Raw genomic sequence first — 22,085 nt, 5'->3', positions numbered from 1 at the left:
TCTTTCGTTGGTGCATGAAATTTATTTTTGTACATACATTTTCATTCGGGAGGGTTGTAGCTTTCATATGAGTGACTTCTGAAGCCAAGTGATTAATTGAAAGTCAGGTTATTAGCTGTTATTCCAAACAGATGGATAGGCGACAACTCTTTTGGAGGCGAGTGTATTTCTTAGATGCAATTTCCTGCATTTTAACCAAATTGTGGGCTCAGTTTCAGCTCTACACGGAACAGTACTAAATATGGGACAATCCCATTATTTCAAAGGATCACTGTTCACTTATTAGTTCACATTTAGGTCTACTGACAATGTCTCAATGGTGTAGCCTATTCATTCATTTGTTTATTAGGGCTATGGTGGTTAGGCAAAGGTGGAATTTTATCTTATACTTTATATTTACTGTATTCAGAAAAAAATACTAATTTGTTGCATATTAATGACCATATCAGCATGTTTAGGTGAATAAGCCCTGGGGGGGGCACAGCAGCTTGGCTGGGGGGGCAATGCCCTCCAATGCCCCCCCCCCCCCCCGTGGCACCGGCCCTGGCTTGTTCCAAATCTACTTGAGTTTTTAATTACAAATTCTCCACCCATAATGTTTTTTCTCCATAGGCTATACTGTAGGCCTATATAGCCTATTGTATGTTAGGCAATATTTAAGGCAATAATACATTTCATATAGCCTAGTCTGCCATAGGCTATATGAGTCAAACTCTACTCTTCACAACACAGAAGGTAGGCCTATGTGCAACCCAATGACCTCTGCAGAGCGCAGAATCTAACGGGCTTTAAGACAGTGAGGATAATTCCGTAGTCATAAAGCTTCTGGTTTAGGCTTGTGAGTTAGCAGCAGGCTGACCACTGTTAATGGAGCGCTAGCAAGCTAGCATGGGAGTGGTGTAAGCACTATGCCATGCAACCACAGTTACTGCAGTAGCTGGCTAGCTAATCGCACACGCAAGGCACAACAAATCTCCTGAACATCATCGTTCACGTAGCTGTTTTAGGCCACACAGGTTTTGAGGCACACGGTTGTTTGTTGGTGTTCGTGGTTTGCTCGCGAATTTCGTAGCTCAGAAGCGGACCTAGCTCCTTGTTGCAGGGAGTCGTTTACGTTAGTAAGGAAAATAAAGGTCTGGCGATAAAATGAAACAAGAAGGAATAGAGGGCACGGAGAGGTTTTGCAGCCCTGGCAAAGGGCGAGGACTGCGAGCCTTAAAACATTTCAAAGTAGGGGACCTCGTGTTCGCCTGTCCAGCGTACGCGTACGTCTTGACAGTGAATGAAAGGGCTGCCCATTGTGAATTCTGCTTCACGAGGTATGTCAGTCATGTTGAAACCGTGTAACAATGTTACTCTAGCTGTCAACAATGTTTACATGCAATGCGTTATTGTTGACATTATGTCACAGTACAATGTTTTATTAGAGACAAATAAATAAGGCAAACGTGACACTGGCCTGACCTGCACTGACACTCTGACTTGAATGAAACATGTATCAAATTTGAAGTAGTTCTAATTATACACAGGAAACGCTGGTCTTGTAACATTGTAAAATTGTCAACTCTCAATGAACGCACGTCACGATGAAGACAACACCGTACCTTTTACTTATGCAAAACTGGCTGGATAACATTATATCACATGATTGTCATTGGAATTAATCGTTGTGATTTGCATAGGCCTACAGTCTAATCTGACCTAGGATGTGTAACAACATATGTCCCTCCCCTGTTCTAGCTAAGGTCTTGGCTCGATTTGATTTGCCTTCACATTTGGCCTTTCATGTAGCCTATTTTGAACAGAGATGTCTTTCCTTGTATCACTTTAGGCCTACGGTTAGGCCTATAACAAATAGTTGAGCTAATCCAAAGAGATGATGAATGTTTTCAAAACAAACAAATGACAAAGTCAAACAAAACACTTATGCATGCATGCATTGTTTTTAAGCATGCATGTTTTTATGTATTGAAATTATAAACAGTCAACTGGTAAGTGTAGGCCCAGAAATGGCAAAACGACACCACTGTGAAGTGTGCGTTTTAATTCAACCAGCTGTTGCTCTCCAAAGAGCTAGTCCCCCATCATCACCCCCACCCCCACTGTTTTGAGCCTTTATTTTAGCCGTATCATGGTATCTACTGTCTGGTTTGAATAACTGAATTTGTTTCTGTACTTCGACATTGCTCTGAGAAGGCTGTGGCTGTTAATGCCTTATGTCTTGTCCATATAGTAGATCTAAGCTTATATCACAAGATAATCTTGAAATGTGTTTCATAGAGAGTGTGTAACTAACAGCACTGATCTATTGATTAAAATGTGTTTGTTTTCATAATTCCTTTGGCAGACGAGAGGGCCTGTCCAAGTGTGGGAAATGCAAACAGGCCTTTTATTGCAATGTGGACTGTCAGGTAAAGAGGATCACACACATTCAAACTTCACACACAAGTCTACAGGGAGATACACATTAGTGTTATTTTCTGCCCACTGTGCACAGACTTGTGACTATTATACCCTGAACTATGTGATGAAGTTGGGTATGGATTGACAAAACACATGGCCCAGTGTTCTGTAGTGTTCTGAGCGCAGTCAGGAATTGTTGGGTAGTGGGGTTTTTTGTTGACAATTTGACATTTTCTTTTCATATATATTATGTGAATGTTTTTGTTTTCACTTTTGAAATGTAGACATGGGTCAAAAGGACCATTTTGGAGGGCCAATGACTCTGATCAACACTGGGTTACTGTTACAGCAAGGTGCTGTTCAACTTGGCTTGGGTAGCTCATCAGTATTGGTCGTGTTAAAGTGGTAGTTTGCCATTTTACATTTAAAGCCCAGTCTTCAGATAGCCTCTGACGATTGAAAATGGATTTGAATTTGAACAGGTTTGATTTGATCAATACAGTAAGCCAGCCATAGCCCACTGGTTAAGGAGATTGGCTTTAGATCAGAGGATTGCGGGTTCGAATCCCACCCTTACCACTCCCCACCACACTCCATGGCTGAGGTGCCCTTGAGAAAGGGACCTAACCCCACACTGCTCCAGGCACTGTAACCAATACCCTGTGGATTTTAAAAAAACGTCAACTAATTGTAATGTAATGTAAGATGGTGCTACAGCAGCTGGACCGGTCACTGTTATACTGGCAGTCCCTTGACTTAGGAATCAGTTTGCTGAAATGGGTTTCTTACACCTGAACTGCCTATGATTTCTCCTGCAGAAAGGCGACTGGGCCATGCACAAACCGGAGTGCGCAGCCATGTGTGCGTACGGCGAGAACTGGTGTCCCTCAGAGACCGTCCGGCTGGTGGCCAGAATCGTGGTGAAACAGGTGAGGAGGAGCAGAGAGGAGGATGAGGGGGAAGGGGAGGTGTGTGGGACAATAGACTTTTGCCCATTAGCCAGGTTAGAACGGAACTTCATCCCACCAGAGGCGTGGTTTCGAGTTTTATTTGCATTTACCCCGCCATTCTACAGTTCTCACAGTGTCGATTTTAGAATCGCCTCAGACGTGCTTCTAGGCGTGCGGAGCCTAGTTCCACTGTGACATGTCGCCCTCTCTGTATTTACCGTCATGTGCAAACATCTATCCACACCCAGGGGAAGTGTAGAGGAGGTGTGTGGGACAATGTGGCACGCTAACGGGCTCTTGCACACCAAAACTATACGACCAGGCTCCCAACTACGATTAGGCAGTTGCCTGTCCCTTTCAGTCTCGGTCAGCCGCAGTCTTTTTGCCAAACACACCAGGTCGACTTCAACAACCATGAACACTTCCCTGGGGTGATGCCGGAGGAATTTTGGTGAAACCTCTGTGTGAATTCTTGCAGCTGGTCCTTTTTATATATTTACGCTGTGCGAAATGAGGACTACGCTTGCGAAAATGTGCCTTGACCAAAACAATTCCTAAACCTAACCGGTCAGTATACAATAGGAAACGATGCCCTAACCCTAACCGTCAGTATACAAAACTATGCCCAAACCAAAACAAAAACTAACCATCAGTAAAGGCATGTGTTTGCTTGTGTATTTTGTTTGAAAAGGTACAGGGTCTGTACAATGTGAAAATTTGAAAGAGCTGCTTAACCCTCAGCGTGAAAGGGATCCCTTGCGTTCAGGGCTCTAAATTGACTTTCGATGTTAATCTTACTAGCCAAACACACACTCACTAATGGGTCAAAGTGTCTAGTGAGTTGATCTTCTCTACTAGCCAAAGTGAAATTTCACCAGCATTTGGCCGGTTGGCTGGTGTTAATTTAGAGCCCTGCTTGCGTTGTATGATACACTTTCTCATGAGACTAGGTAGCCACAGGCTGTTTCCCAATTTCCATAAACAATGCAGAGCCAGGAGTGAATCAGGAAGAGCCTATAGGCCTATACTTAACGTCACATCGAAAAAAGGCTTTACCCACTTGGGTTTATGCCCAACCATTGATGTGCTGTTATTCTAAAAACAAGTAGTGGCGGGTGGCACGAAACTTCGATTAGACTAGCTATGAGCTGGTTGCTCCTCTCGGATACACAAAGCAGGGGGAGGGAGCCAATCAGAGATGCCTCATTTCTCAAATCCACGAGAAAGACCACAAGCCACTTTACCCGTCTACAAAGACGGCTTTTTTTTTCAAACAAAACCGATGCATAATGCATTCAATAATAATGGTGAACACAATATTGATGAAATGACGATGAAAGTAGATCTTTAAGAATGCACAGTTTAAAAAAGGTGTCTCCATGCAGAAAGGATCCCTCATCTAAACATTTGTTACCTTAACAACTTTCAGAAGCATGAGGGCCTTATTTTATGCAGTTTATTACCTCACAATAAACGAGTTATAATAGCAATTTGCCAGTCTTTGTTTTTCAGTATGTTGATATGATTTGATTAGTTGTTTCAACAATAACAAAATTCCCATCATTTTCATCATACCAGATTTTTTTTTATAAATGGTTCTCTTTTCATTGAAAGTCATGGCCTGATTTTTTGAAATTGCTGTTTCTGCCTTCTGTTTGAGTACATGTGTGGGAGAGGTGGTTATAAGCGGTTGTGTGTAAGCGCTGGAGAACGAGCCCAGCAGAAGAGCCTCAAGTGGTTCTGCTTTCATTCATCTGCAGTAGTTTTCTTCTGAGATCCACAAGTGGCATGGCAAGGCCATCGAGAGTAACATCACTTGGCCTGAGTTGGTAGGAATGGAATGTCAAGTCAACGTTTGCATAGTAAAGTGTCAGATGGAGTCTAACACCTGACACACCTTTATGTATAATTGTATAATTTGGTTATGCCCATCACTAAATTGTATACTTGCATGTATTTGTGAATACTAAGTTTTCACTTGTTTTCACCTGACACACTTTTATGTATAATTGTATAATTTGGTTATGCCCATCACTAAATTGTATACTTGCATGTATTTGTGAATACTAAGTTTTCACTTCCCTTTGATATGCACTGTATCATTTGCATCTACATGTACGTATTTGTGGATGGACAGCTCTATTTTTTGTGAGGAACATGAGCGTGAAGAACACCTCCACTATGAACGCTAGCATAGGCATAGTAGGTCAGATGTCCCTTTCTCTTTTCACTAAACTGGATACCTGAAAGCGTTGACCTTTTGTTGTTCTTTATCTTCATCTGGTTATCCAGTATCAACAACTAGTGCGATGTACTGAGCTTTATTGAATTTGTTCCACGATTAGATGCACCACGCCAATAGCATTGCAGAGAAGGCCTGAATCTACCTCCCCTCCTTCTTTCACATTGTATCTGACTTCAGCACCAACACAGGCGTCACAGCAAGCCGGCGCAAAACGGGTGCAATGACCACTAAAATACATCTTGCTGCATATGTCATGCTGTTTTGGTAGCATATCATAGAACTTAGATCTTTGAAGAACATAGAACTTAGAACATATAGAACTGCACTGGGCAAGGCTGAAGCTGTCAGCTGGGATGGCTGCAATGGTGCATCATTGTGTTTATCTGTATTTCTTCTCTACTCTCCTCTGAGTCAAGGATATGATGACATACTGTGAAAACGTGCTTGAATGTGATGGCAACTCAAGCTGCTATAAAATGTGATCAAACAAAACTGTAGTAGTAGTAGTCTCTGGCTAATTTATAAACATATGTGTTGTATCTCTTATCTTATTGTGTGAATTCCTTCTGACCTCCCTCGCATTTAATGAATGTCATTGTCTTCTCATGGCTGCTTATGTATGAAAGGAGGGGGTGAGCATTTTGCCATTTGACGGTGACTGACCTGAATCAGAATCACAAACAACCCCTGTGCTCACATGACTCAATCAAAGCTCCAGCATCAATCAGACTAATGTACTCACAGGAGATTACTACTTTTCCAACCAGGGTGCCCCTGCAACACATTGGTGAAATTCATATAATTATCTCTCTCTCTCTTTCTCTCTCCCTCTCTCTCTCCATCAGAAAGGGCACAAAGGACAAGACAGGAGTCCATCCGAACGACTGCTAGCGTTAAACGAGTTTGAGTCACGTAAGTACACTAGGTCGTAATGGACCTTTCCAGGAATTGTTTTCCTTATGTACCATTATGTACCATTAGCTTTCAGTGTACTCTCGGTGTTCACTTAATGAGCACAGGAGAAACTGATTCAATGCTGTTTCCATATACATAAACATGTTTGACTGAGCATTTTCACTTCAGATGTAGCATGATGCCTCTTCTGTTATTTCTTCCATTCACAGGTTCTAGAGCAGGAGTGGGGAACCTATATCTCGAGGGCCGTTTGCGGCCCTTGAGGCCGTTCTATTCGGCCCCCAATATAATTTTAATGTTATGCAGCTTCACATGAAATATGACATATTTATCTTAGAAAATGTTAGGAATCTTAGAAAATACATTTGCAATACAATTAAGTTATATTCAGGGGACCTAGAGAAGTTGGGGTCTGTTTTAAAGGTGACTGCCTTCAATGGGAAATCTTGGTTTGAGTTCATAGTACGGCCCTCTGAGGTCTTTTACGGTCCTTGGATGAATTTGAAGTGGCCCCTCTAATGAAAAAGGTTCCCCTGTTCTAGAGACTGTTGCCATATTGATTTTGCGTCTTTCAAATTAAATAATGGTGTGACGTGCTGCATGTTATATTATTTCTCTAATGTTTCATCAAAAAACTTTTGCGTGAAAGATACTTTGGTCATACAAACGTAATGACGCCCTTTGAATGTCTGAAGTGGTCTAAACCAACGCAAGTTGGTATTTCATATTCAAGACGAATCCTTTCTTCCTGAGCCGTTTTTGTCCTTTGTGCTGCCGTGAGGTTGAGGTGAATCCTAAGGACTCTTGTGGTCTCTCTCTCCTCAGACCTTGACAAGCTAGACGATGAGAAGAACGAGATGAATGACGCCGACATCGCCGCACTTCATCACTTCTACTCACGACACATAGACTTCCCGGACAAGGCCACTCTGATTGAGCTATTTGCTGGGGTAATGTGGCATTCTTGTAAACATCACTCACACACATTGGACGTTCTGCTGTTGTTGTAAGATGATGTGTTTCCAAAAATAACGAAACTACACAAACGCTTCTTTTATCACCGTCCTGTGGTGACAGGCGTACTTCTAAACAAAAATTAGGGGTTATTATTTAATGACGGCCATGTCAGCAGCTACTGGCCTGAGCTATGTTAATATGTTTGCTTCTGCCAAGTCATTAGGGTCCTGATTGATGCCAAGATAGCTCTGTGTCCATGTGGTGTTCCCTGTGTCCTGTGCGGCCCAGCTGCTCACGCCCATTCATTACCAGCTGCTCCGGCCCCCGCCCCCACCGCCACCCCCTGTCTTCCTTCCCCTTCCCCTTCTCCCGCCAGGCAGGGCCCCTAGCACCTTAAAAGGCCTATCCCACTAGTGACTAGCACATACCACAGAGGCCATCAAGCACCCATGTGCTCGCTCGCTTCCTCGTCGTACTCCGTTCTTGTTTCCAGTGTGACTTCTTCCCTGCTCCCATGGTGGCCTTTTGGTGTCTATCACTTTGTTTACCTCCTTACTCACACACAGACAGGTTTACCATCTGTGCCTTGACAGACAACTTGCCAGTCTGTCTTCAGGTCTTCCCCTCCCCCCCATTTCTTAACCCTCTCTCGCTTTCACACTCTCTCTCACTGTGTTCACCATTTCTCAGAATCACCCCATAACCCAGTGTTTCTCAATCTTTTTTGAATAAACGCCCCCTTGACCTCATCATAAGCCTCCACAACGCCCCATTGACCTAATTATAAGTCCGCCAATGCCCACCTTAGTATTGAAAAATAAAATTCACTGATGCCCCCCCAATGGGAACTAAGGCCCGCCACCACTCAGCTGTATCCTTCTCAACGCCCCCCTAGAGCTTCCCAACGCCCCCAGGGGGGGCTGTAGCGCCCCTGTTGAGAAACACTACCATAACCTCTCACATTCACTTCTCACCTCTCAGCTGCTCCGCTTTTAATGCCGTCGAATGCTCATGGTGTTAGTCAACACTACACTGCCCTTATCTCTTCTCTGGCCACTGTAGGGCCATCAATGAGCCTGTTGTCCCCACAGTACTATCAGTCTACCGCATACAGTATATGAACAAAGAATACACAGCCTTATATATTTTCCTAATTTAATTTTGTTTAAAGTCTGATACATAGTACCGTAATTGTAATGGATCATTGGTTCCTTAGTGTGTGTATATACAGTATCCCCAACACCAGGGTGCGATTTGTAGGGGGGGATGGGGGGGATTGTCCCCCCTTCTGGTCTTGATATCGACACTTTTTCTACATGATTTTATCTCAGTTCAATGTAATTCCATTGATATTGCTTAAAATCTGAAACATATCCCCCCTTCTGGTTTTCCGACAACTCACACCCTGCCCAACACTAATTATAATTCTAACTTATGGAACAGCGTATATGATGTATTCTTGCACGCCTTGTTATTAGGGCTGCACAATTCAAAGATGTATCGAAATCGCGACATCAAGAGAAAATGACTTAGCTATCGCTAACAAGCAAAACATTTCTGTACAGTCCAATCACTAGCTGAATATTACAAACACAAATGCGCAATAGGCCTGCCATGACCAAATCCACGCCCCCACACAGGCCGACAAATTAGTGACAAGAAAAACACTCGGCTATATTTCTAAATATTTTTAAAATATCGTTATTGAGGTATTGCATGCTGTCATCGCATATCAATGTTGTTTCTGATATCGTGCAACCCTACTTGTTATCCTGCACAGAATCGATCATTCGTTTCATTCACCAATGGAATGCTCATCACATAATTAGTGAACGTTATGTACCAAAGTGATATGTTCATTTTGTTGTACTTCACCAACAGGTAAACAATAACGGGTTCACCATTGAGGACGAGGAGCTGTCACACTTAGGCTCTGCGGTATTTCCAGAGTGAGTATCCAATGTTTGCTACTATAGTTAAACTTCAGCTTTTTTCGCACACCTCAGCTGGCAGGTGCGTCGGAGATGGCACCATGGGTCACTCAGCAACAGTTCAAAGAAACTCCCGCACACTGACCATTTCGCTGTTCTTTCTTTAATAAACGACGTTTCGGTACTAGACCTTCATCAGGCAATCTCTTTCATTCATCTCAGCACAGGCTTTTTCAAAACTTGGTTGACAGATAGCGGACCAATCAGGTCCGATGTTAGGATCACGTCACTCATTCACAGAAAGACACACCCACAGTGGTGGGTGCTTTGAGTAGGTTATAGTGTACATGAACACTGTTAGAGCATTACACAGAAGATGAGAGAACAAAAAACTGAAATAAAAAATAATAATAAAATAAACATTTTCACATTTTTTTCTTCTTGGCTACAAGTGGAGACTGTTGAGGAAAAGATGTAAATTAACCCAACATAACATTTAGATTAAATTCGTCATTTAGTCCTTTTGGTGCTAGAGTCTGTAAGGTAAAAATCCAATAGGCCTCGCGTCTTTTTAGTAGCAGGTCATGGTTACCTCCCCTCCGTGGTGCAGCCACCTGCTCAATACCACAGTAGCGCAATTGGGAGATATCATGTTTGCAGTCATTGAAGTGCACTGCTACGGGGTAGTTGCGGTCATTCCTCCTAATCGTGCTCTTATGTTCACTGACGCGTTGTTTGAGCTGTCTTGTGGTTTTCCCCACATATACAAGACCACACGGGCATGTGAGCGTGTATACTACATGTGTGGAGGCGCAAGTGATTACACTTTTTATGGGGAAACTTTTGTTGTTGTGAGGGTGACGGAACGTGCGCGTCTTGAAAGTATTATTGCATTGCGCGCATCCTCCGCAACGGTAGTTCCCCGTCGGTAATGGACTTAGAAGTCTCTGAGATGTTCTTCTGGGCCTGTATCTCGTGAAGTCAGCGTGAACAAGTAGATCTCTGAGGTTCTTTTCTCTCTTGTATACGAAAAGGGGCATGTCTGTCATCAGATGGGAGAGTTCTGGATCAGATTTTAGAATGGGGCAATATTTTTTAAAAATTGGGCGTATGATGTGTGACAATGGAGAGAAGGATGTAACACAAGTCACTGAAAATTTCTTTTCTGTTTTTTTGCTTTTCTTCAGCAATTTTCTTTTCTGTGCAATGATCTAACAGTGTTCATGTACACTATAGCCTATTCAAAGCACCCACCACTGTGGGTGCGTCTTTCTGTGAATGAGTGACGTGATCCTAACGTCGGACCTGATTGGTCCGCTATCTGTCAACCAAGTTTTGAAAAAGCCTGTGTTGAGATGAATGAAAGAGATTGCCTGATGAAGGTCTAGTACCGAAACGTCGTTTATTAAAGAAAGAACAGCGAAATGGTCAGTGTGCGGGAGTTTCTTTGAACTGTTGCTACTATAGTAACAACAACAACTAGATCCTTAGCTAGATCTCCGTCTTCTCAAGTAGTCCAGTCAAATTATCACAACTAAATGGAGTGCTGGAGACCTTTAACGAGTTATGAGTTTTAATTTGTGAGGTTTGTTTAAGCTACACCAAAGTGGAATATGCCTTCACAAAACAATGGTGCATGTGAGTATTGTTAGGATTTTGGGCCCAGTGACCACTGATCAACTGGAATACGGTTTAGAAACATTTTAGAAATAATATCAATTTGTTTTCAGTAGTGCTGATGTCCCTCTCACATAAACAATTCTCGTTTGAATGAACCTGACCTACCTGTTGTGAGTCAGCTTTTAGAGTGTTGTAACCTTATTGGGATAATTGAGCAGTGTGACACGAGAGGATGGCTGGAATAGTGAGCAAGTCACTACTGCATATTCCTTCTCGACTAAAGTGTAATGTTTATGCATTTTTGTTACCATCCTGGTGAAGTTCGCTGTCCTCCCCCCTTAATCTTTGTGTTTGATCAAGAGTCAACAGGATCATCTTTTTATTAAATACACATCGAGGCTATTTTTCTATGTTGGTCTCCCCTTTATGTTGCACTTTGTGGTGATTGGTGTGATATGGTGATTCATGACTTTTTAGGTCTATGTGTGCAGAAAGTCAGTGTTATGGTGTTCCACTTTTGACTCAGACTGGGTTATTTTTTAGGACATTGGTTTGCTTTGCATTTTGAGGACATTCTATTTTAGCTGACCTTGCACATGAGGGGCTAGGTCCAGCTGCATCTCTTGTGTTTTGAGACTGTGCTCTTGCGGTGCGCTCTTGCTCTGCTCTCGGTCATGTCTTCTTGGTCTCCTCTCCACAGTGTCGCTCTGATGAACCACAGCTGTAGCCCCAATGTCATCGTGACCTACAAAGGGACAACGGCAGAAGTGAGAGCAGTGCAGGACATTAGTCCCGGAGACGAGGTGAGCCACAGTAGCCTAACCACACAGCATCAGATCACCCCAGAATATCATTTCAGGGCTAGGGTTTCAAGGTGCAGTCTGGAGTTTCTGAGGTCAAAAGTAACACTTTCAGGATGTGATTTTGATATCATTTTGCAGAAATATGTGCATATCATCTGTGTTTATTTTTCAGGTGCTGCTTATTTATTAATTTCCACCTGTATTGGCGAATTGTTTACACAAGCATAGACAACTACACACAAAACCAAAAGCATCCAGAGTAAAAAAAAAAGTGAAAGAAAGCCCATTGGGAAACTCCAACTCCCATTGTCATTGTGACACAGCACTCCACACTGCACACAACGAAATTGCATTTATGCCTCACCCGTGCAAGGGGGAAGCCCTCAGTGGCGCCCCATGGGGAGCAGTGCGGTGGGACGGTACCATGCTCAGGGTACCTCAGTCATGGAGGAGGATGTGGTGAGATCACTCCCCCCACCAACCTGGCGGGTCGGGAGTCGAACCGGCAACCTCTGGGATGCAAGTCTGACGCCCTAACCGCTCACCCATGACTGCCCTAGTAGTTGGGGAAAGATCCATGCTTCTTAGCAACAAAGCATACCATGCTTTTCCAGCTTTAGAATTTTAAGAATATGTACAGACAGTAATATGACCAAAAGCTAACAAATGGTCAATGTTTTTACATTTCACACACTGCACAAGAACAATGAAGTTAAAACCTGTGTATTCTGTTGTACAAATCCTGTACCACTTCTGTGTGTTCATTTTGCTCCAGATCTTCAACAGCTACATAGACCTACTGTATCCAACAGAAGACCGCAACGAGAGGCTGATAGACTCCTACTTCTTTGAATGTGATTGTAAGGAGTGCACCACAAAATCAAAGGTCAGAACTTTGGCCATATAAAGCCTTTTTTCTTTTTTGTGTCTTTTTCGACTGTATTTGACAAGACAGTGTGAGAGGTGGACTGTAAGCGAATGGGGAGAGAGATGGGGAAGGATCGGCAAAGGACCCGGGCCGGAATCGAAGATGGGTTGGCCGCGTAGTAGACAAGTTCCCTACCGTTAGGCCACAGTAGGGCCGCCTTTTCACAGTTCATATGCCACATGTACGTTTATTCATTCAGTAAATTCAATTCAGAATTTGAGAAGACATCACAGATTTTGAAAATCTCAGCCCACTATAGTGCGGAGAGAGGTAAATAACATTCAGATTGGATGGAGGCTTTTTTTTCAGTCATTGTGAAGTTAAGCCAAGCCAAGAAAACGAAGTTTTTGTCTCTATTGTGACTGTGCTCTAAATTGGGATACAATCTTTCAGATTTACCTCTGGGATCAGGTTTCCAGCATTTTACTGCAGAGCAATCTGTGGCATAATGAGTAGCTGAAAGAGGAGCTGCCGCCGTGTCCAGGCCTGGACTGGGGGAGAAATAGGGTCTGGGCACTTTTTGCTGAAAAGGGGCCCCTCTTAATTAACGGCGCAGAACTGACTCACCGGTGGGCCCTGCACCCTCATGGGCCCCTATTTTCAGAAATGTTTAAGCAGGGCCCACCGGGAAATGCCCGCTATGCCAGATGGCCAGTCCAGCCCTGGCAGTGTCCCTGACGATCTGTTCTGATCTGTTCTGTTCTGTTCTCATCTGCCTCCACAGGACAAGGCCAAGATGGCGCTTCGCAAGAACCTGAGCTCCACCCCCACGCCCGAGGAAATCCGAGAAATGGTGACGTACGCCAAGAATGTCATTGAGGAGTTCAGGAGGGCCAAGCACTACAAGAATATCCTTTCTTGCCCTTTGCTTTTCTCAACACACACACACAGACACACACACGTCAGCATGTGTCTGATGGTTGTCCCTCTTGAGTCTGTCAGGGAGTTTCATTCCTGAAATCTATAATATTCATCCGGGCAAAAACTTAATGTAACCTATTTTCCTCATTTTGCATTACCGTACAGTGACTCTGCACTTGCATTACATTACACTGTGATACAGAAATGGGTATACATATTGTCACAGACAATAAAGATGCTTTTTCACTTGTCTCCTGATGGACTCGGCCTGGTAACAGCAACATCAATCTCAAACCAGTGGTACCCATATTTGTCTAAAATAGTGTTTCTCAATGGGGGTCTTACAGCCCCCCCCCCCAAGAGTGATTGAATCGACTAGAGTATGTCCGTTGAAAGCAAAATGCAAACATTCCCATTGGCTGTGGTTACTGACCTCTATACAGTCATTGGCTGTGGCGGCTTGTCACCGAACAGCGTCATAGCTCATTTGCATAACATTTCCAGGAGTTCAAACTGGACTACAAACTGTCGCTCTCATCGCGCGAATCGCCTCTTGTCTCCAGAATCGCTTTTGTCGCCCCACTCAATACAAAGTCAATTACTTCCGTCGCTCGCCTCGCTCATATCGCGGCTGGTCTATTCGCCCGGTTAGGGGGGCGTTGAGAAGGATACAGTTTGGTGGGGCGGAGCTTAGTTGTCATTGGGGGCATTAGTCCATTACATTTTTTTTTTTTAATACTAAGGGGGGTGTTGGCAGGCTTATGGTCAAGGGGGACATTGAAGGGCTTAGGATGAGGTCCAGGGGGCGTTTGTTCAAAAAAGGTTGAGAACCACTGGAATAAACAGTCCCTCCAGGAAATCGCGATGGTGCGATCGCGTCGTTTTTCGCAACTTCAATGAATTCCCGCGAATTCTGCGCGAGAGCGCAACTTTAACCAATCACCGCGATTTCCCGCAACTTTGAACACTTTGAACCAATCCATGTTGCGCTGACTTCACTGACGTCGACAAACTTCCTTTCAAAAAGGATAATACAATAAAAAAATACAATAAAAAAGTAACCTAGCAATCAGTCTTTACTATGCACTTTACTATGCATGTACAAAGTTGTCGGTGAGGGGGAAAAAAATAATAAATAGAATGTAAGAAACGCCATGTTCTCATTGCGCGTCTGCTCGCATGGTCAGGAGGGAAAATGTATGACTACTAGTCTGGCATAACCAATAGGCCTACATTTTTAAAATGTGGTAGGCCTACATAAATATATAGCCTAATTAACACTTCATGACAGTCATCTACATTACGCCAAGTATAGGGCTCCTACAACAAGATGTGTTTTCTTTTTTCTAAAGCGGTCCACCTGCTGGACCACTTTGGTGTTTGACTTGTGCGCATACCGAAGGCAACATTTTCCCTCCGAATTGAGATGCGCAAATGCCTTGTCCACAACAAAGCAGTAATTTCCATCCTTCATTGTGAATGCTGCGTGCGTGCCTGGCCGATATAGTAATCTCTTTCGCGCAAATTGGGCTATGGCAGGGTTCACGTTAGCCGGCTGTGGCCGGACATTGGCCGTTTGCATGCATGAATGACCGGCAAAATAAAATGTGGCCGGACAAAATGTCCGACAAAAATGACTGCAATCAGTCAGTAAATAATATTAGCTCATTTTAAATAGGCCTACTTAACGTTACAACAGACCAGTAGGCCTAATATGAAACTGAACAAAACGGAAAATATTTGTGAATAGCCTATGTAAATGAACTTGTCATAAGCAGCACGCAATATTGCTTGCGCTCTCGTCCCCACCGTCGTTGTCCCCAATCACGTTATGCTTATAATCACTTGACTCACGCTGGCTGCTGTGCTGTCGAGGAACGATTCTGTTTTGTTGTGGGCTATTTTTTTTACCAATATATCAGTGAACACAACAAATTAGGGCATTGTATTTGCAAAATCGTTTCATGCACTTTGAGAAGTCAAGCCTAACAGTTTGGGACTCAATGGCATGCGCAGCATTGCATCACTTTCACTTTTACCTCTGCTGAAAAATGGTGGTGGATCTCCAAGTAGGCTACAGCCTACAGAGGGTCAAGTTAAACATTCCAGAGAACGATGGACTCGCCAGAAGTCACAGTGAAAGTGCATGCAAGGCTTTATAACTGTTTTCATCACCGGCCAAAACGTGTAGCCCATATGAGCATCGTTGACAGCTGAGACCTCCGTTCTGCAGGCGACGTGGTGTTTTATAGATAACAATGTCGTCGTCTTTTATATTCACAAGAGCACCAAAATTAATATAATTTCTGAGCATTATTCAGCAAGCACCCTTCACAAACGGAAATCTGTGAACTCCATCCTCGTTACATTGAATGATGATCATCAGCCGGCTGACGGCGCGGGAGAACAAAAAAAAAAAAAACTAGGCTATGCCTTCTTTCGAAAGCGACCCCTCTCTCTGCTTTTATTTGTGTTGCTTTTGACAAGCTTGAAAATTAAACGCCGACACAGGCAGGCTATGTGTAGCAGACGACTCACATTAACCAGGATTTCAGTCAGTTCCTGTCGCGCAGCCTCTTCAACTGGGTGGACATGCCAATTCCGCCCGCCTACTTATAGTTAATTATGTATCCACTTTTTTAAAGTCAGGAATGGATATCGACATGATACGAAGTTTGTATGCTTACAATTTGAAACGATGATGACATTTAAAACAGAGTCAAACGGCCATAAACAGCATTGTAATGAAGGGTGTCGTAATGGCAGCATGAAAGAGATGGAACTTTTCACGACGACATTCTGGCTAAAAACTCGCCCTGGCAGCTTCCCTGCTATGCCTAAGAACCAAAATTATAATATAAAAATGGAAATAATATAAAAACACCAGAGGACTGGAATGTGGCAGTGTCCTTTACTTTCAAGCGTGGGGAAGCACATTAAAAATCGCAACAAAAATCGCACCTTTCACTTCATGCCGCAACAAAATCGCAACAACACAGTAAGAAGCTCCGCAACTTTTATCGCGATTTTCTGGAAATCCTCGTGCACCATCTGGCAATTCCGACCGCGATTTTTTGAGAAAATGCCCGCGATTTCCTGGTGGGACTGAATAAAACATTGCTGCTGTATACATTAACCATTGTGCACTACTATGATCTTTGTTCAAACCCTTGACTCTGTGGCACCCCCAAATGAACTGTTGGAGATTTGTGAGTTGAGTATGGACAAGATGGGGGCCATCTTCGCGGACACCAACGTTTACATGCTCCACATGATGTACCAAGCAATGGGCGTGTGCCTCTACCTCCAGGACTGGGACGGAGCCATGAAGTGGGGGGAGAAGATCATTAAGCCATACAGGTAAGCTGAAGGCCTGTTTAGACTCCTCCTTCAGTGGGGGGGGGGGCTGTTAGGTAGAGTGGCAGTTTAACTGAGAATTCAGCCTGGGAGAAACATACGTTGAGCGCTGCAAGGGGTCATTTCAGCTGGGCGCGGTGGCTTTTTGGCTACGTGATCTGCCGCCGACCCCCGCTGACAGTACATGTCCTGCAACTGAAGGAGAAGTCTGAACCAGGAGTCTGAACCAGGCATAACTCTATCAAAGTCTGGATGGATTTCTCAGCTTGGCGCAGGCTTCACTCTTAGATATTTCAATAGCGAGGGTGCTAGCCCAAATGCTCGACTCATCATTTGAAAAAAGAGGCATCATCTTGCATAATATGCATATATTATACTGCTGTTTTTTTATTGCACAAATGAGTTTCAGCATGTGACATCTTCAGTGTGCTGGCAAGGTGTGGCCTCTTTCTTGAGAAGTTATGGTAACACTGATCAAAAGATCCATCAGACTGTGATGAACTGGTTTCCATGCAACTTGACGTTTTATTTATATAATTGAGATAACATGCACATTACAAAGCCAAACTAGGAATGAGCATAACTTATGTGAAAAACTGTAAAAGAGAATTCCAGCCAATTTCAACATGCAGTGGCATTACGCACGCTGCCCTTGACTTGTCAGTACGCGATGATGCAGCATTCTCCAAACATCATCCCAAAAACTATTGCTGTGTTATAAGGTGTCGGCTGATGTTGCACTACTTTTGAGGCGGTTTCCTTTAACAGACCATGCCCCCATTAGAATGACGAGGATCTTGGAAAGGCCCAAACAAAAATGCTGCGTCAGATAATAAAACATCAACATTATTAGTGTGAGTAACACAACTGCATGTTGAAATTGGGCGTAATTCTCCTTTAACTTAACACCCAACACCCAACGCCTTGCATTGCAGTGATTGTTGTGAGTTTTTTTTTTCTTGTCTTGTGATTTACAAGCGGTTTCTTTCTTTCCATTACAGTGTGCACTACCCTCCTTACTCTCTCAACTCTGCCTCCATGTACCTGAAGCTGGGTAGACTATATTTAGGATTGGAAAAGAAGTCACAGGGAGTCAAGGCTTTAAAGAAGGTAAAGTGTCCTAATTTAACATTTTAAACTGGTGGTTGTGCCAAGACAAATGGGAGAAGCTGCCAAGCATTATTCTATTTTTCATTGCTCCAAGGCCTCTGGAGAATAGATGTGTGGTAAAAATAATACATGAAACAGGCATTTCTGGAGTGCAAAGTAGTGCAGAGTACTGCCACCCACATATTTACCATATAATGTGATCCAATACTATTTTTATCGTCATTTTGCACTGACATTCTTGCATCATTGCATCCCTGGGCAAAACTCAAGATATTTGTCAGCACAGTATTGCTCCTGCGGTGACTTTTGCCACTCGCACACCAGGGGTGCATTTCTCGAAACCAAAGTTGCTTACTACATTAGCTACTTTGTTGTTTTCAGTGCATTTTCCCATTGGTAACTACTGAAGTTGCTAACAGGCTAACAACTTCTCTTTTGAGAAATGCACCCCAGAAATGAATGACAATAACATTTCCAATCCCATTGACCTCTGCAGTCTGTTTTTTTTTTTTAACGCATAAATGGCGGCACATAACTGCTAATGGACCTCTTATCATTGCCAGGAAGTGGTTTCCACAGCAAGGTGTAGTGTACGTAGCCTATGTCTTAAAATGTCTTCTTTCGCGGATTAACACAAATGTCAGCTAATTTAAATGAATTAATCATTAATAACCCAATTGCTAGTGCATATATATTTGTTGGTAATTAATTACCCAGAAATATAGTTCATTTCTCCATCATTTTGGCTTGTTACAGTATGTAGTGATTCAGTGACCAAAAAGCCACTTCCTGGCACTATTTCAATCTACTTTGAAACAAGTGGCAAATGTACTTCTGATACCCCAGTTGTCCCACTGCCTCTGCTCCAGGTACTCTAGGAACCTCTAGTAGACCTTGGAAAGGTTCTTTCCTAGCCTTCAGATTTAATTTATGTGTCAATTGATGGCCTCACACCATGCTTGTACATCCATACATTGTATGCACTATGCACACATTTTCAATTTCCTTTCACAATGGAAACTTCTGGATTTAGAGACCTCCCATTGGATTTGTCCATTTATTACAGTTCGCAAAGACGTGTGATATGGCTGGTGTTAGTTACAGCTTTTACCGGGCAAATACACCGTCCGCGACGAGATTCAAGCGACAGAGAATCGCTTCTGTGCAGCAAGAGCGATACGAGCAATTGAAGCGACTAGAGCAGGGGTCGGGAACCTTTTTGGTGGAGAGAGCCATAAACGCCCATTTTAAAAAATATATTTTTTGTGAGAGCCATACCATTTTCGCCATTATTTCTAATGCTAATTGTCATGCACAGAAGGGAATAAAAGTAACGCTTGCATTGGGGACAAGAAGGGAGAGCTAACGAAAGAAGAACTACTTGTGGATGTGCTGATGTGCATTTAAGAAGCCACGCGCATGCATTACCTTAAGTTTCTATCTTTTATGCATCGGAGTTGCCAATGAGAATGACGGGGGTGCTTCTATTCTAGCCATCAGACAGACACAGGGAAGGTGCATGAGGAGGGAGGAGGGAGGGAGAGAGAACTTCAAGACAGGATGCTCATCTTGGTCGCGCTGACATAGTTAACATTTTACAGTTGATATGTGGCTGACATGTCTATTTTTAGTAATTCGCGAAAATGCCCTACAAAGCGCGTCCCTTACCGACATGCGTCCCCAATACAGAACGCATGATTTAACCGCCAAATAGGCTACAGGGCGATTCCGTATTTCAGGGGACGAATGGCAACCCTACGTTTGCCTTCGCATTGTGGCACCAGTTATCTCGCAATCACACTAAACTGGGAAAGACTTACGTCAGTTGATTCAGCAAAAGTTCTTCCTGTAATCGAGGGAGAAGTAGCCTACAGCGCTGCATTTATATCCCTCACTTGCGTTTCCTCCACTTGATTTGCCATCATAATGGCACGGTCGTGAACAGTTTCTTTGTTTTGGATACAACCGTTAGCCAGCTGAACTTTAGGTAAAGCATTACGGATGGAATGTTATCTCACACGACACGACCCAGCGCTGGCACGGCATTGTCCAATAAAAAAACGCGTTTTTCATATCTGTACAGTAGCCTTCGTCGAAGGCCTGTGCTTGGCTCAGCTGATCGGACCTGGGATGGATTAAATGCGCGATCATACTTTATATTTTGAATATTATCTTAACTTTTCGATTTCAGTAGGTCCATTTTTAATTTAGTGCCGTAACAAAATTATTCATGGCTTATTGAGTAGGCCTAAACAAATAGGTTTGTCCGAGAGCCACATGCAGTTCCCAAAAGAGCCACATGTGGCTCGCGAGCCATAGGTTCCCGACCCCTGGACTAGAGTATGTCAATGCAAGCATTCCACCATTCTCATTGGTTGTGGCGGGTGTCGCCGAACCGTGTCATAGCAACTTTGCATAATATTCCCAATAGTTCAACTTCAAACTGTCGCTCTAGTCGCGCGCCTCAATTCAAAGTCAATTACTTCCTTTACTGGCCTCGCTTATGTATTTGTGTGTGTTGTTTAAGATCCTGTTTACATGTAAATGGATATTTCTGTAAATGCTGTTTTGTTTTTTTTATCTATTTGGGCCTTTTGTAGATGTCCACGTGTGAATACGGGGATTTCATGTACATTTTTACATCTAAAAAAGTGCTTATTTCTTTTTTCCTTAGGCATTGGCCATAATGGAAATTGCTCACGGCAAGGACCACCATTACATAGCAGAGGTCAAGAAGGAAATGGAGGAGTGAAGATCAGAGACGATATGGGAACTTGGGAAGTCGATGTTTTGCAGGAATGGGAAGCTTGATCAGTCGATGTTTTGCACCAACAGAACTGCATGGCATGCCTCTTCTTCATACCTCTACACTGCAGTCCTCATAGCCAAGCGATGTCAGAAGAATCTCCAACTCTTTCTATTAAATGTTACACATGATCTGTTGTTGTTGGAGCACACACCCTCTCTCAGCATTTGCAAATTTCTCAACTTCTCAACCATCTTTTTATCTCTTGATATTTTTGTGAGTTTGTTCAGTGTTTTGCGACAGCACCTTGTCAGAAATTCTGCACTAAGATAACAAGGGCTTTTTCTTTTCTTATTTTTTATTTTGTTGTCTAAAGGCAACAAAGCACCGATGTCCTCATGTTGACAAAATACTGTAGTTAATAAATAAATACACGTCTCTATTGTAGCAGTGGAAGGAAACACAAAACATTGTTTTTGAAACAGTGAGACAAGGAATGTTTGCAATTTTCAGTGTTGACAATTCATTCACAATAAAACTTAAGATATTGCATGATTTATTTTGCACAGATCACATTATGCATTAATAAAATGCATAATATTTTAATGTCTTTATTATCTACTGTATGTGTTTGTTTCCAATTGGCCGCCATCATAACCAGATCACAGTGGTAATGGTGCACTCCTCTTTCTTGTGTACCTTTTGTCTCTTCTGAGTTGTTGTTCTGTTGTTTTCACATGTGGCATGGGCCATTCCGGAATGCAAAAAATAATGACAATAAATATGGTTCTTCTGTGTATCCGTACTGCATCAACATTACAATAAACCCCAAATGGAATTTGACACATTGCTATTTTAATTTGTGTATTGTGTCCTTTTCTATTAATTTGTACTGGTAATGTTGTTCCCCAGTGTCTGATTAATGTGTTCGCATTGTCCACCCATCCATAGGCATACAGCTTGCAAAGCATGAGGTCTACTTGTGCAGAATACAAAAATCAATAGCTGTAATGTGATGACTGATTTCAAATAAATTAATTATGATTTATCAGGTGAAGAATAAAGCAACAGTTCCATGTTCTGTATATCTCATCCACGCCGATCATCTTCATTCGTCTACTCATTTATTACATTTCTTTTTAGATGAATGAAACATTTGGGAAACTTGAAAAAAATTATTGGGGAGTGACAGTGTGTGCGAGGTCTGGGATTAGCACTCCACCTACTGGTCATTTGCAGTAATGCAAGATAGAAGGCTG

The 22,085-nt window shown here is 42.9% G+C and overlaps 1 protein-coding gene across 1 annotated transcript; it reads left to right on the top strand.

Annotated features, from left to right (window-relative positions):
• The first annotated feature begins 859 nt into the window (after nt 1-859).
• smyd2a (SET and MYND domain containing 2a) lies at nt 860-21,669 on the top strand. The gene is made up of 12 exons (XM_063184295.1): nt 860-1,319; nt 2,348-2,411; nt 3,222-3,332; nt 6,444-6,510; nt 7,339-7,463; nt 9,352-9,419; nt 11,722-11,824; nt 12,600-12,710; nt 13,477-13,600; nt 16,799-16,973; nt 17,972-18,080; nt 20,755-21,669. The coding sequence occupies exons 1-12, from the start codon at nt 1,147-1,149 to the stop codon at nt 20,830-20,832; spliced, it is 1,308 nt and encodes a 435-aa protein (XP_063040365.1). The 5' UTR covers nt 860-1,146; the 3' UTR covers nt 20,833-21,669.
• Nucleotides 21,670-22,085: the final 416 nt, after the last annotated feature.

The sequence above is a fragment of the Engraulis encrasicolus genome, chromosome 19 (assembly GCF_034702125.1).
Source record: "Engraulis encrasicolus isolate BLACKSEA-1 chromosome 19, IST_EnEncr_1.0, whole genome shotgun sequence".
Lineage (NCBI taxonomy): Eukaryota > Metazoa > Chordata > Actinopteri > Clupeiformes > Engraulidae > Engraulis > Engraulis encrasicolus.
The sequence above is the reverse complement of the archived record's forward strand: the minus strand, read 5'-3'. Positions and strand labels throughout refer to the sequence as shown.

What these genes read in the sequence shown, in the direction of transcription:
- smyd2a (XM_063184295.1), top strand. Translation starts at nt 1,147, where the DNA reads ATGAAACAAGAAGGAATAGAGGGCACGGAGAGGTTTTGCAGCCCTGGC. An exon ending in TGTGAATTCTGCTTCACGAG is followed by an intron (nt 1,320 to 2,347) that starts GTATGTCAGTCA and finishes TTCCTTTGGCAG; the next exon opens with ACGAGAGGGCCTGTCCAAGT. An exon ending in ACATTAGTCCCGGAGACGAG is followed by an intron (nt 11,825 to 12,599) that starts GTGAGCCACAGT and finishes ATTTTGCTCCAG; the next exon opens with ATCTTCAACAGCTACATAGA.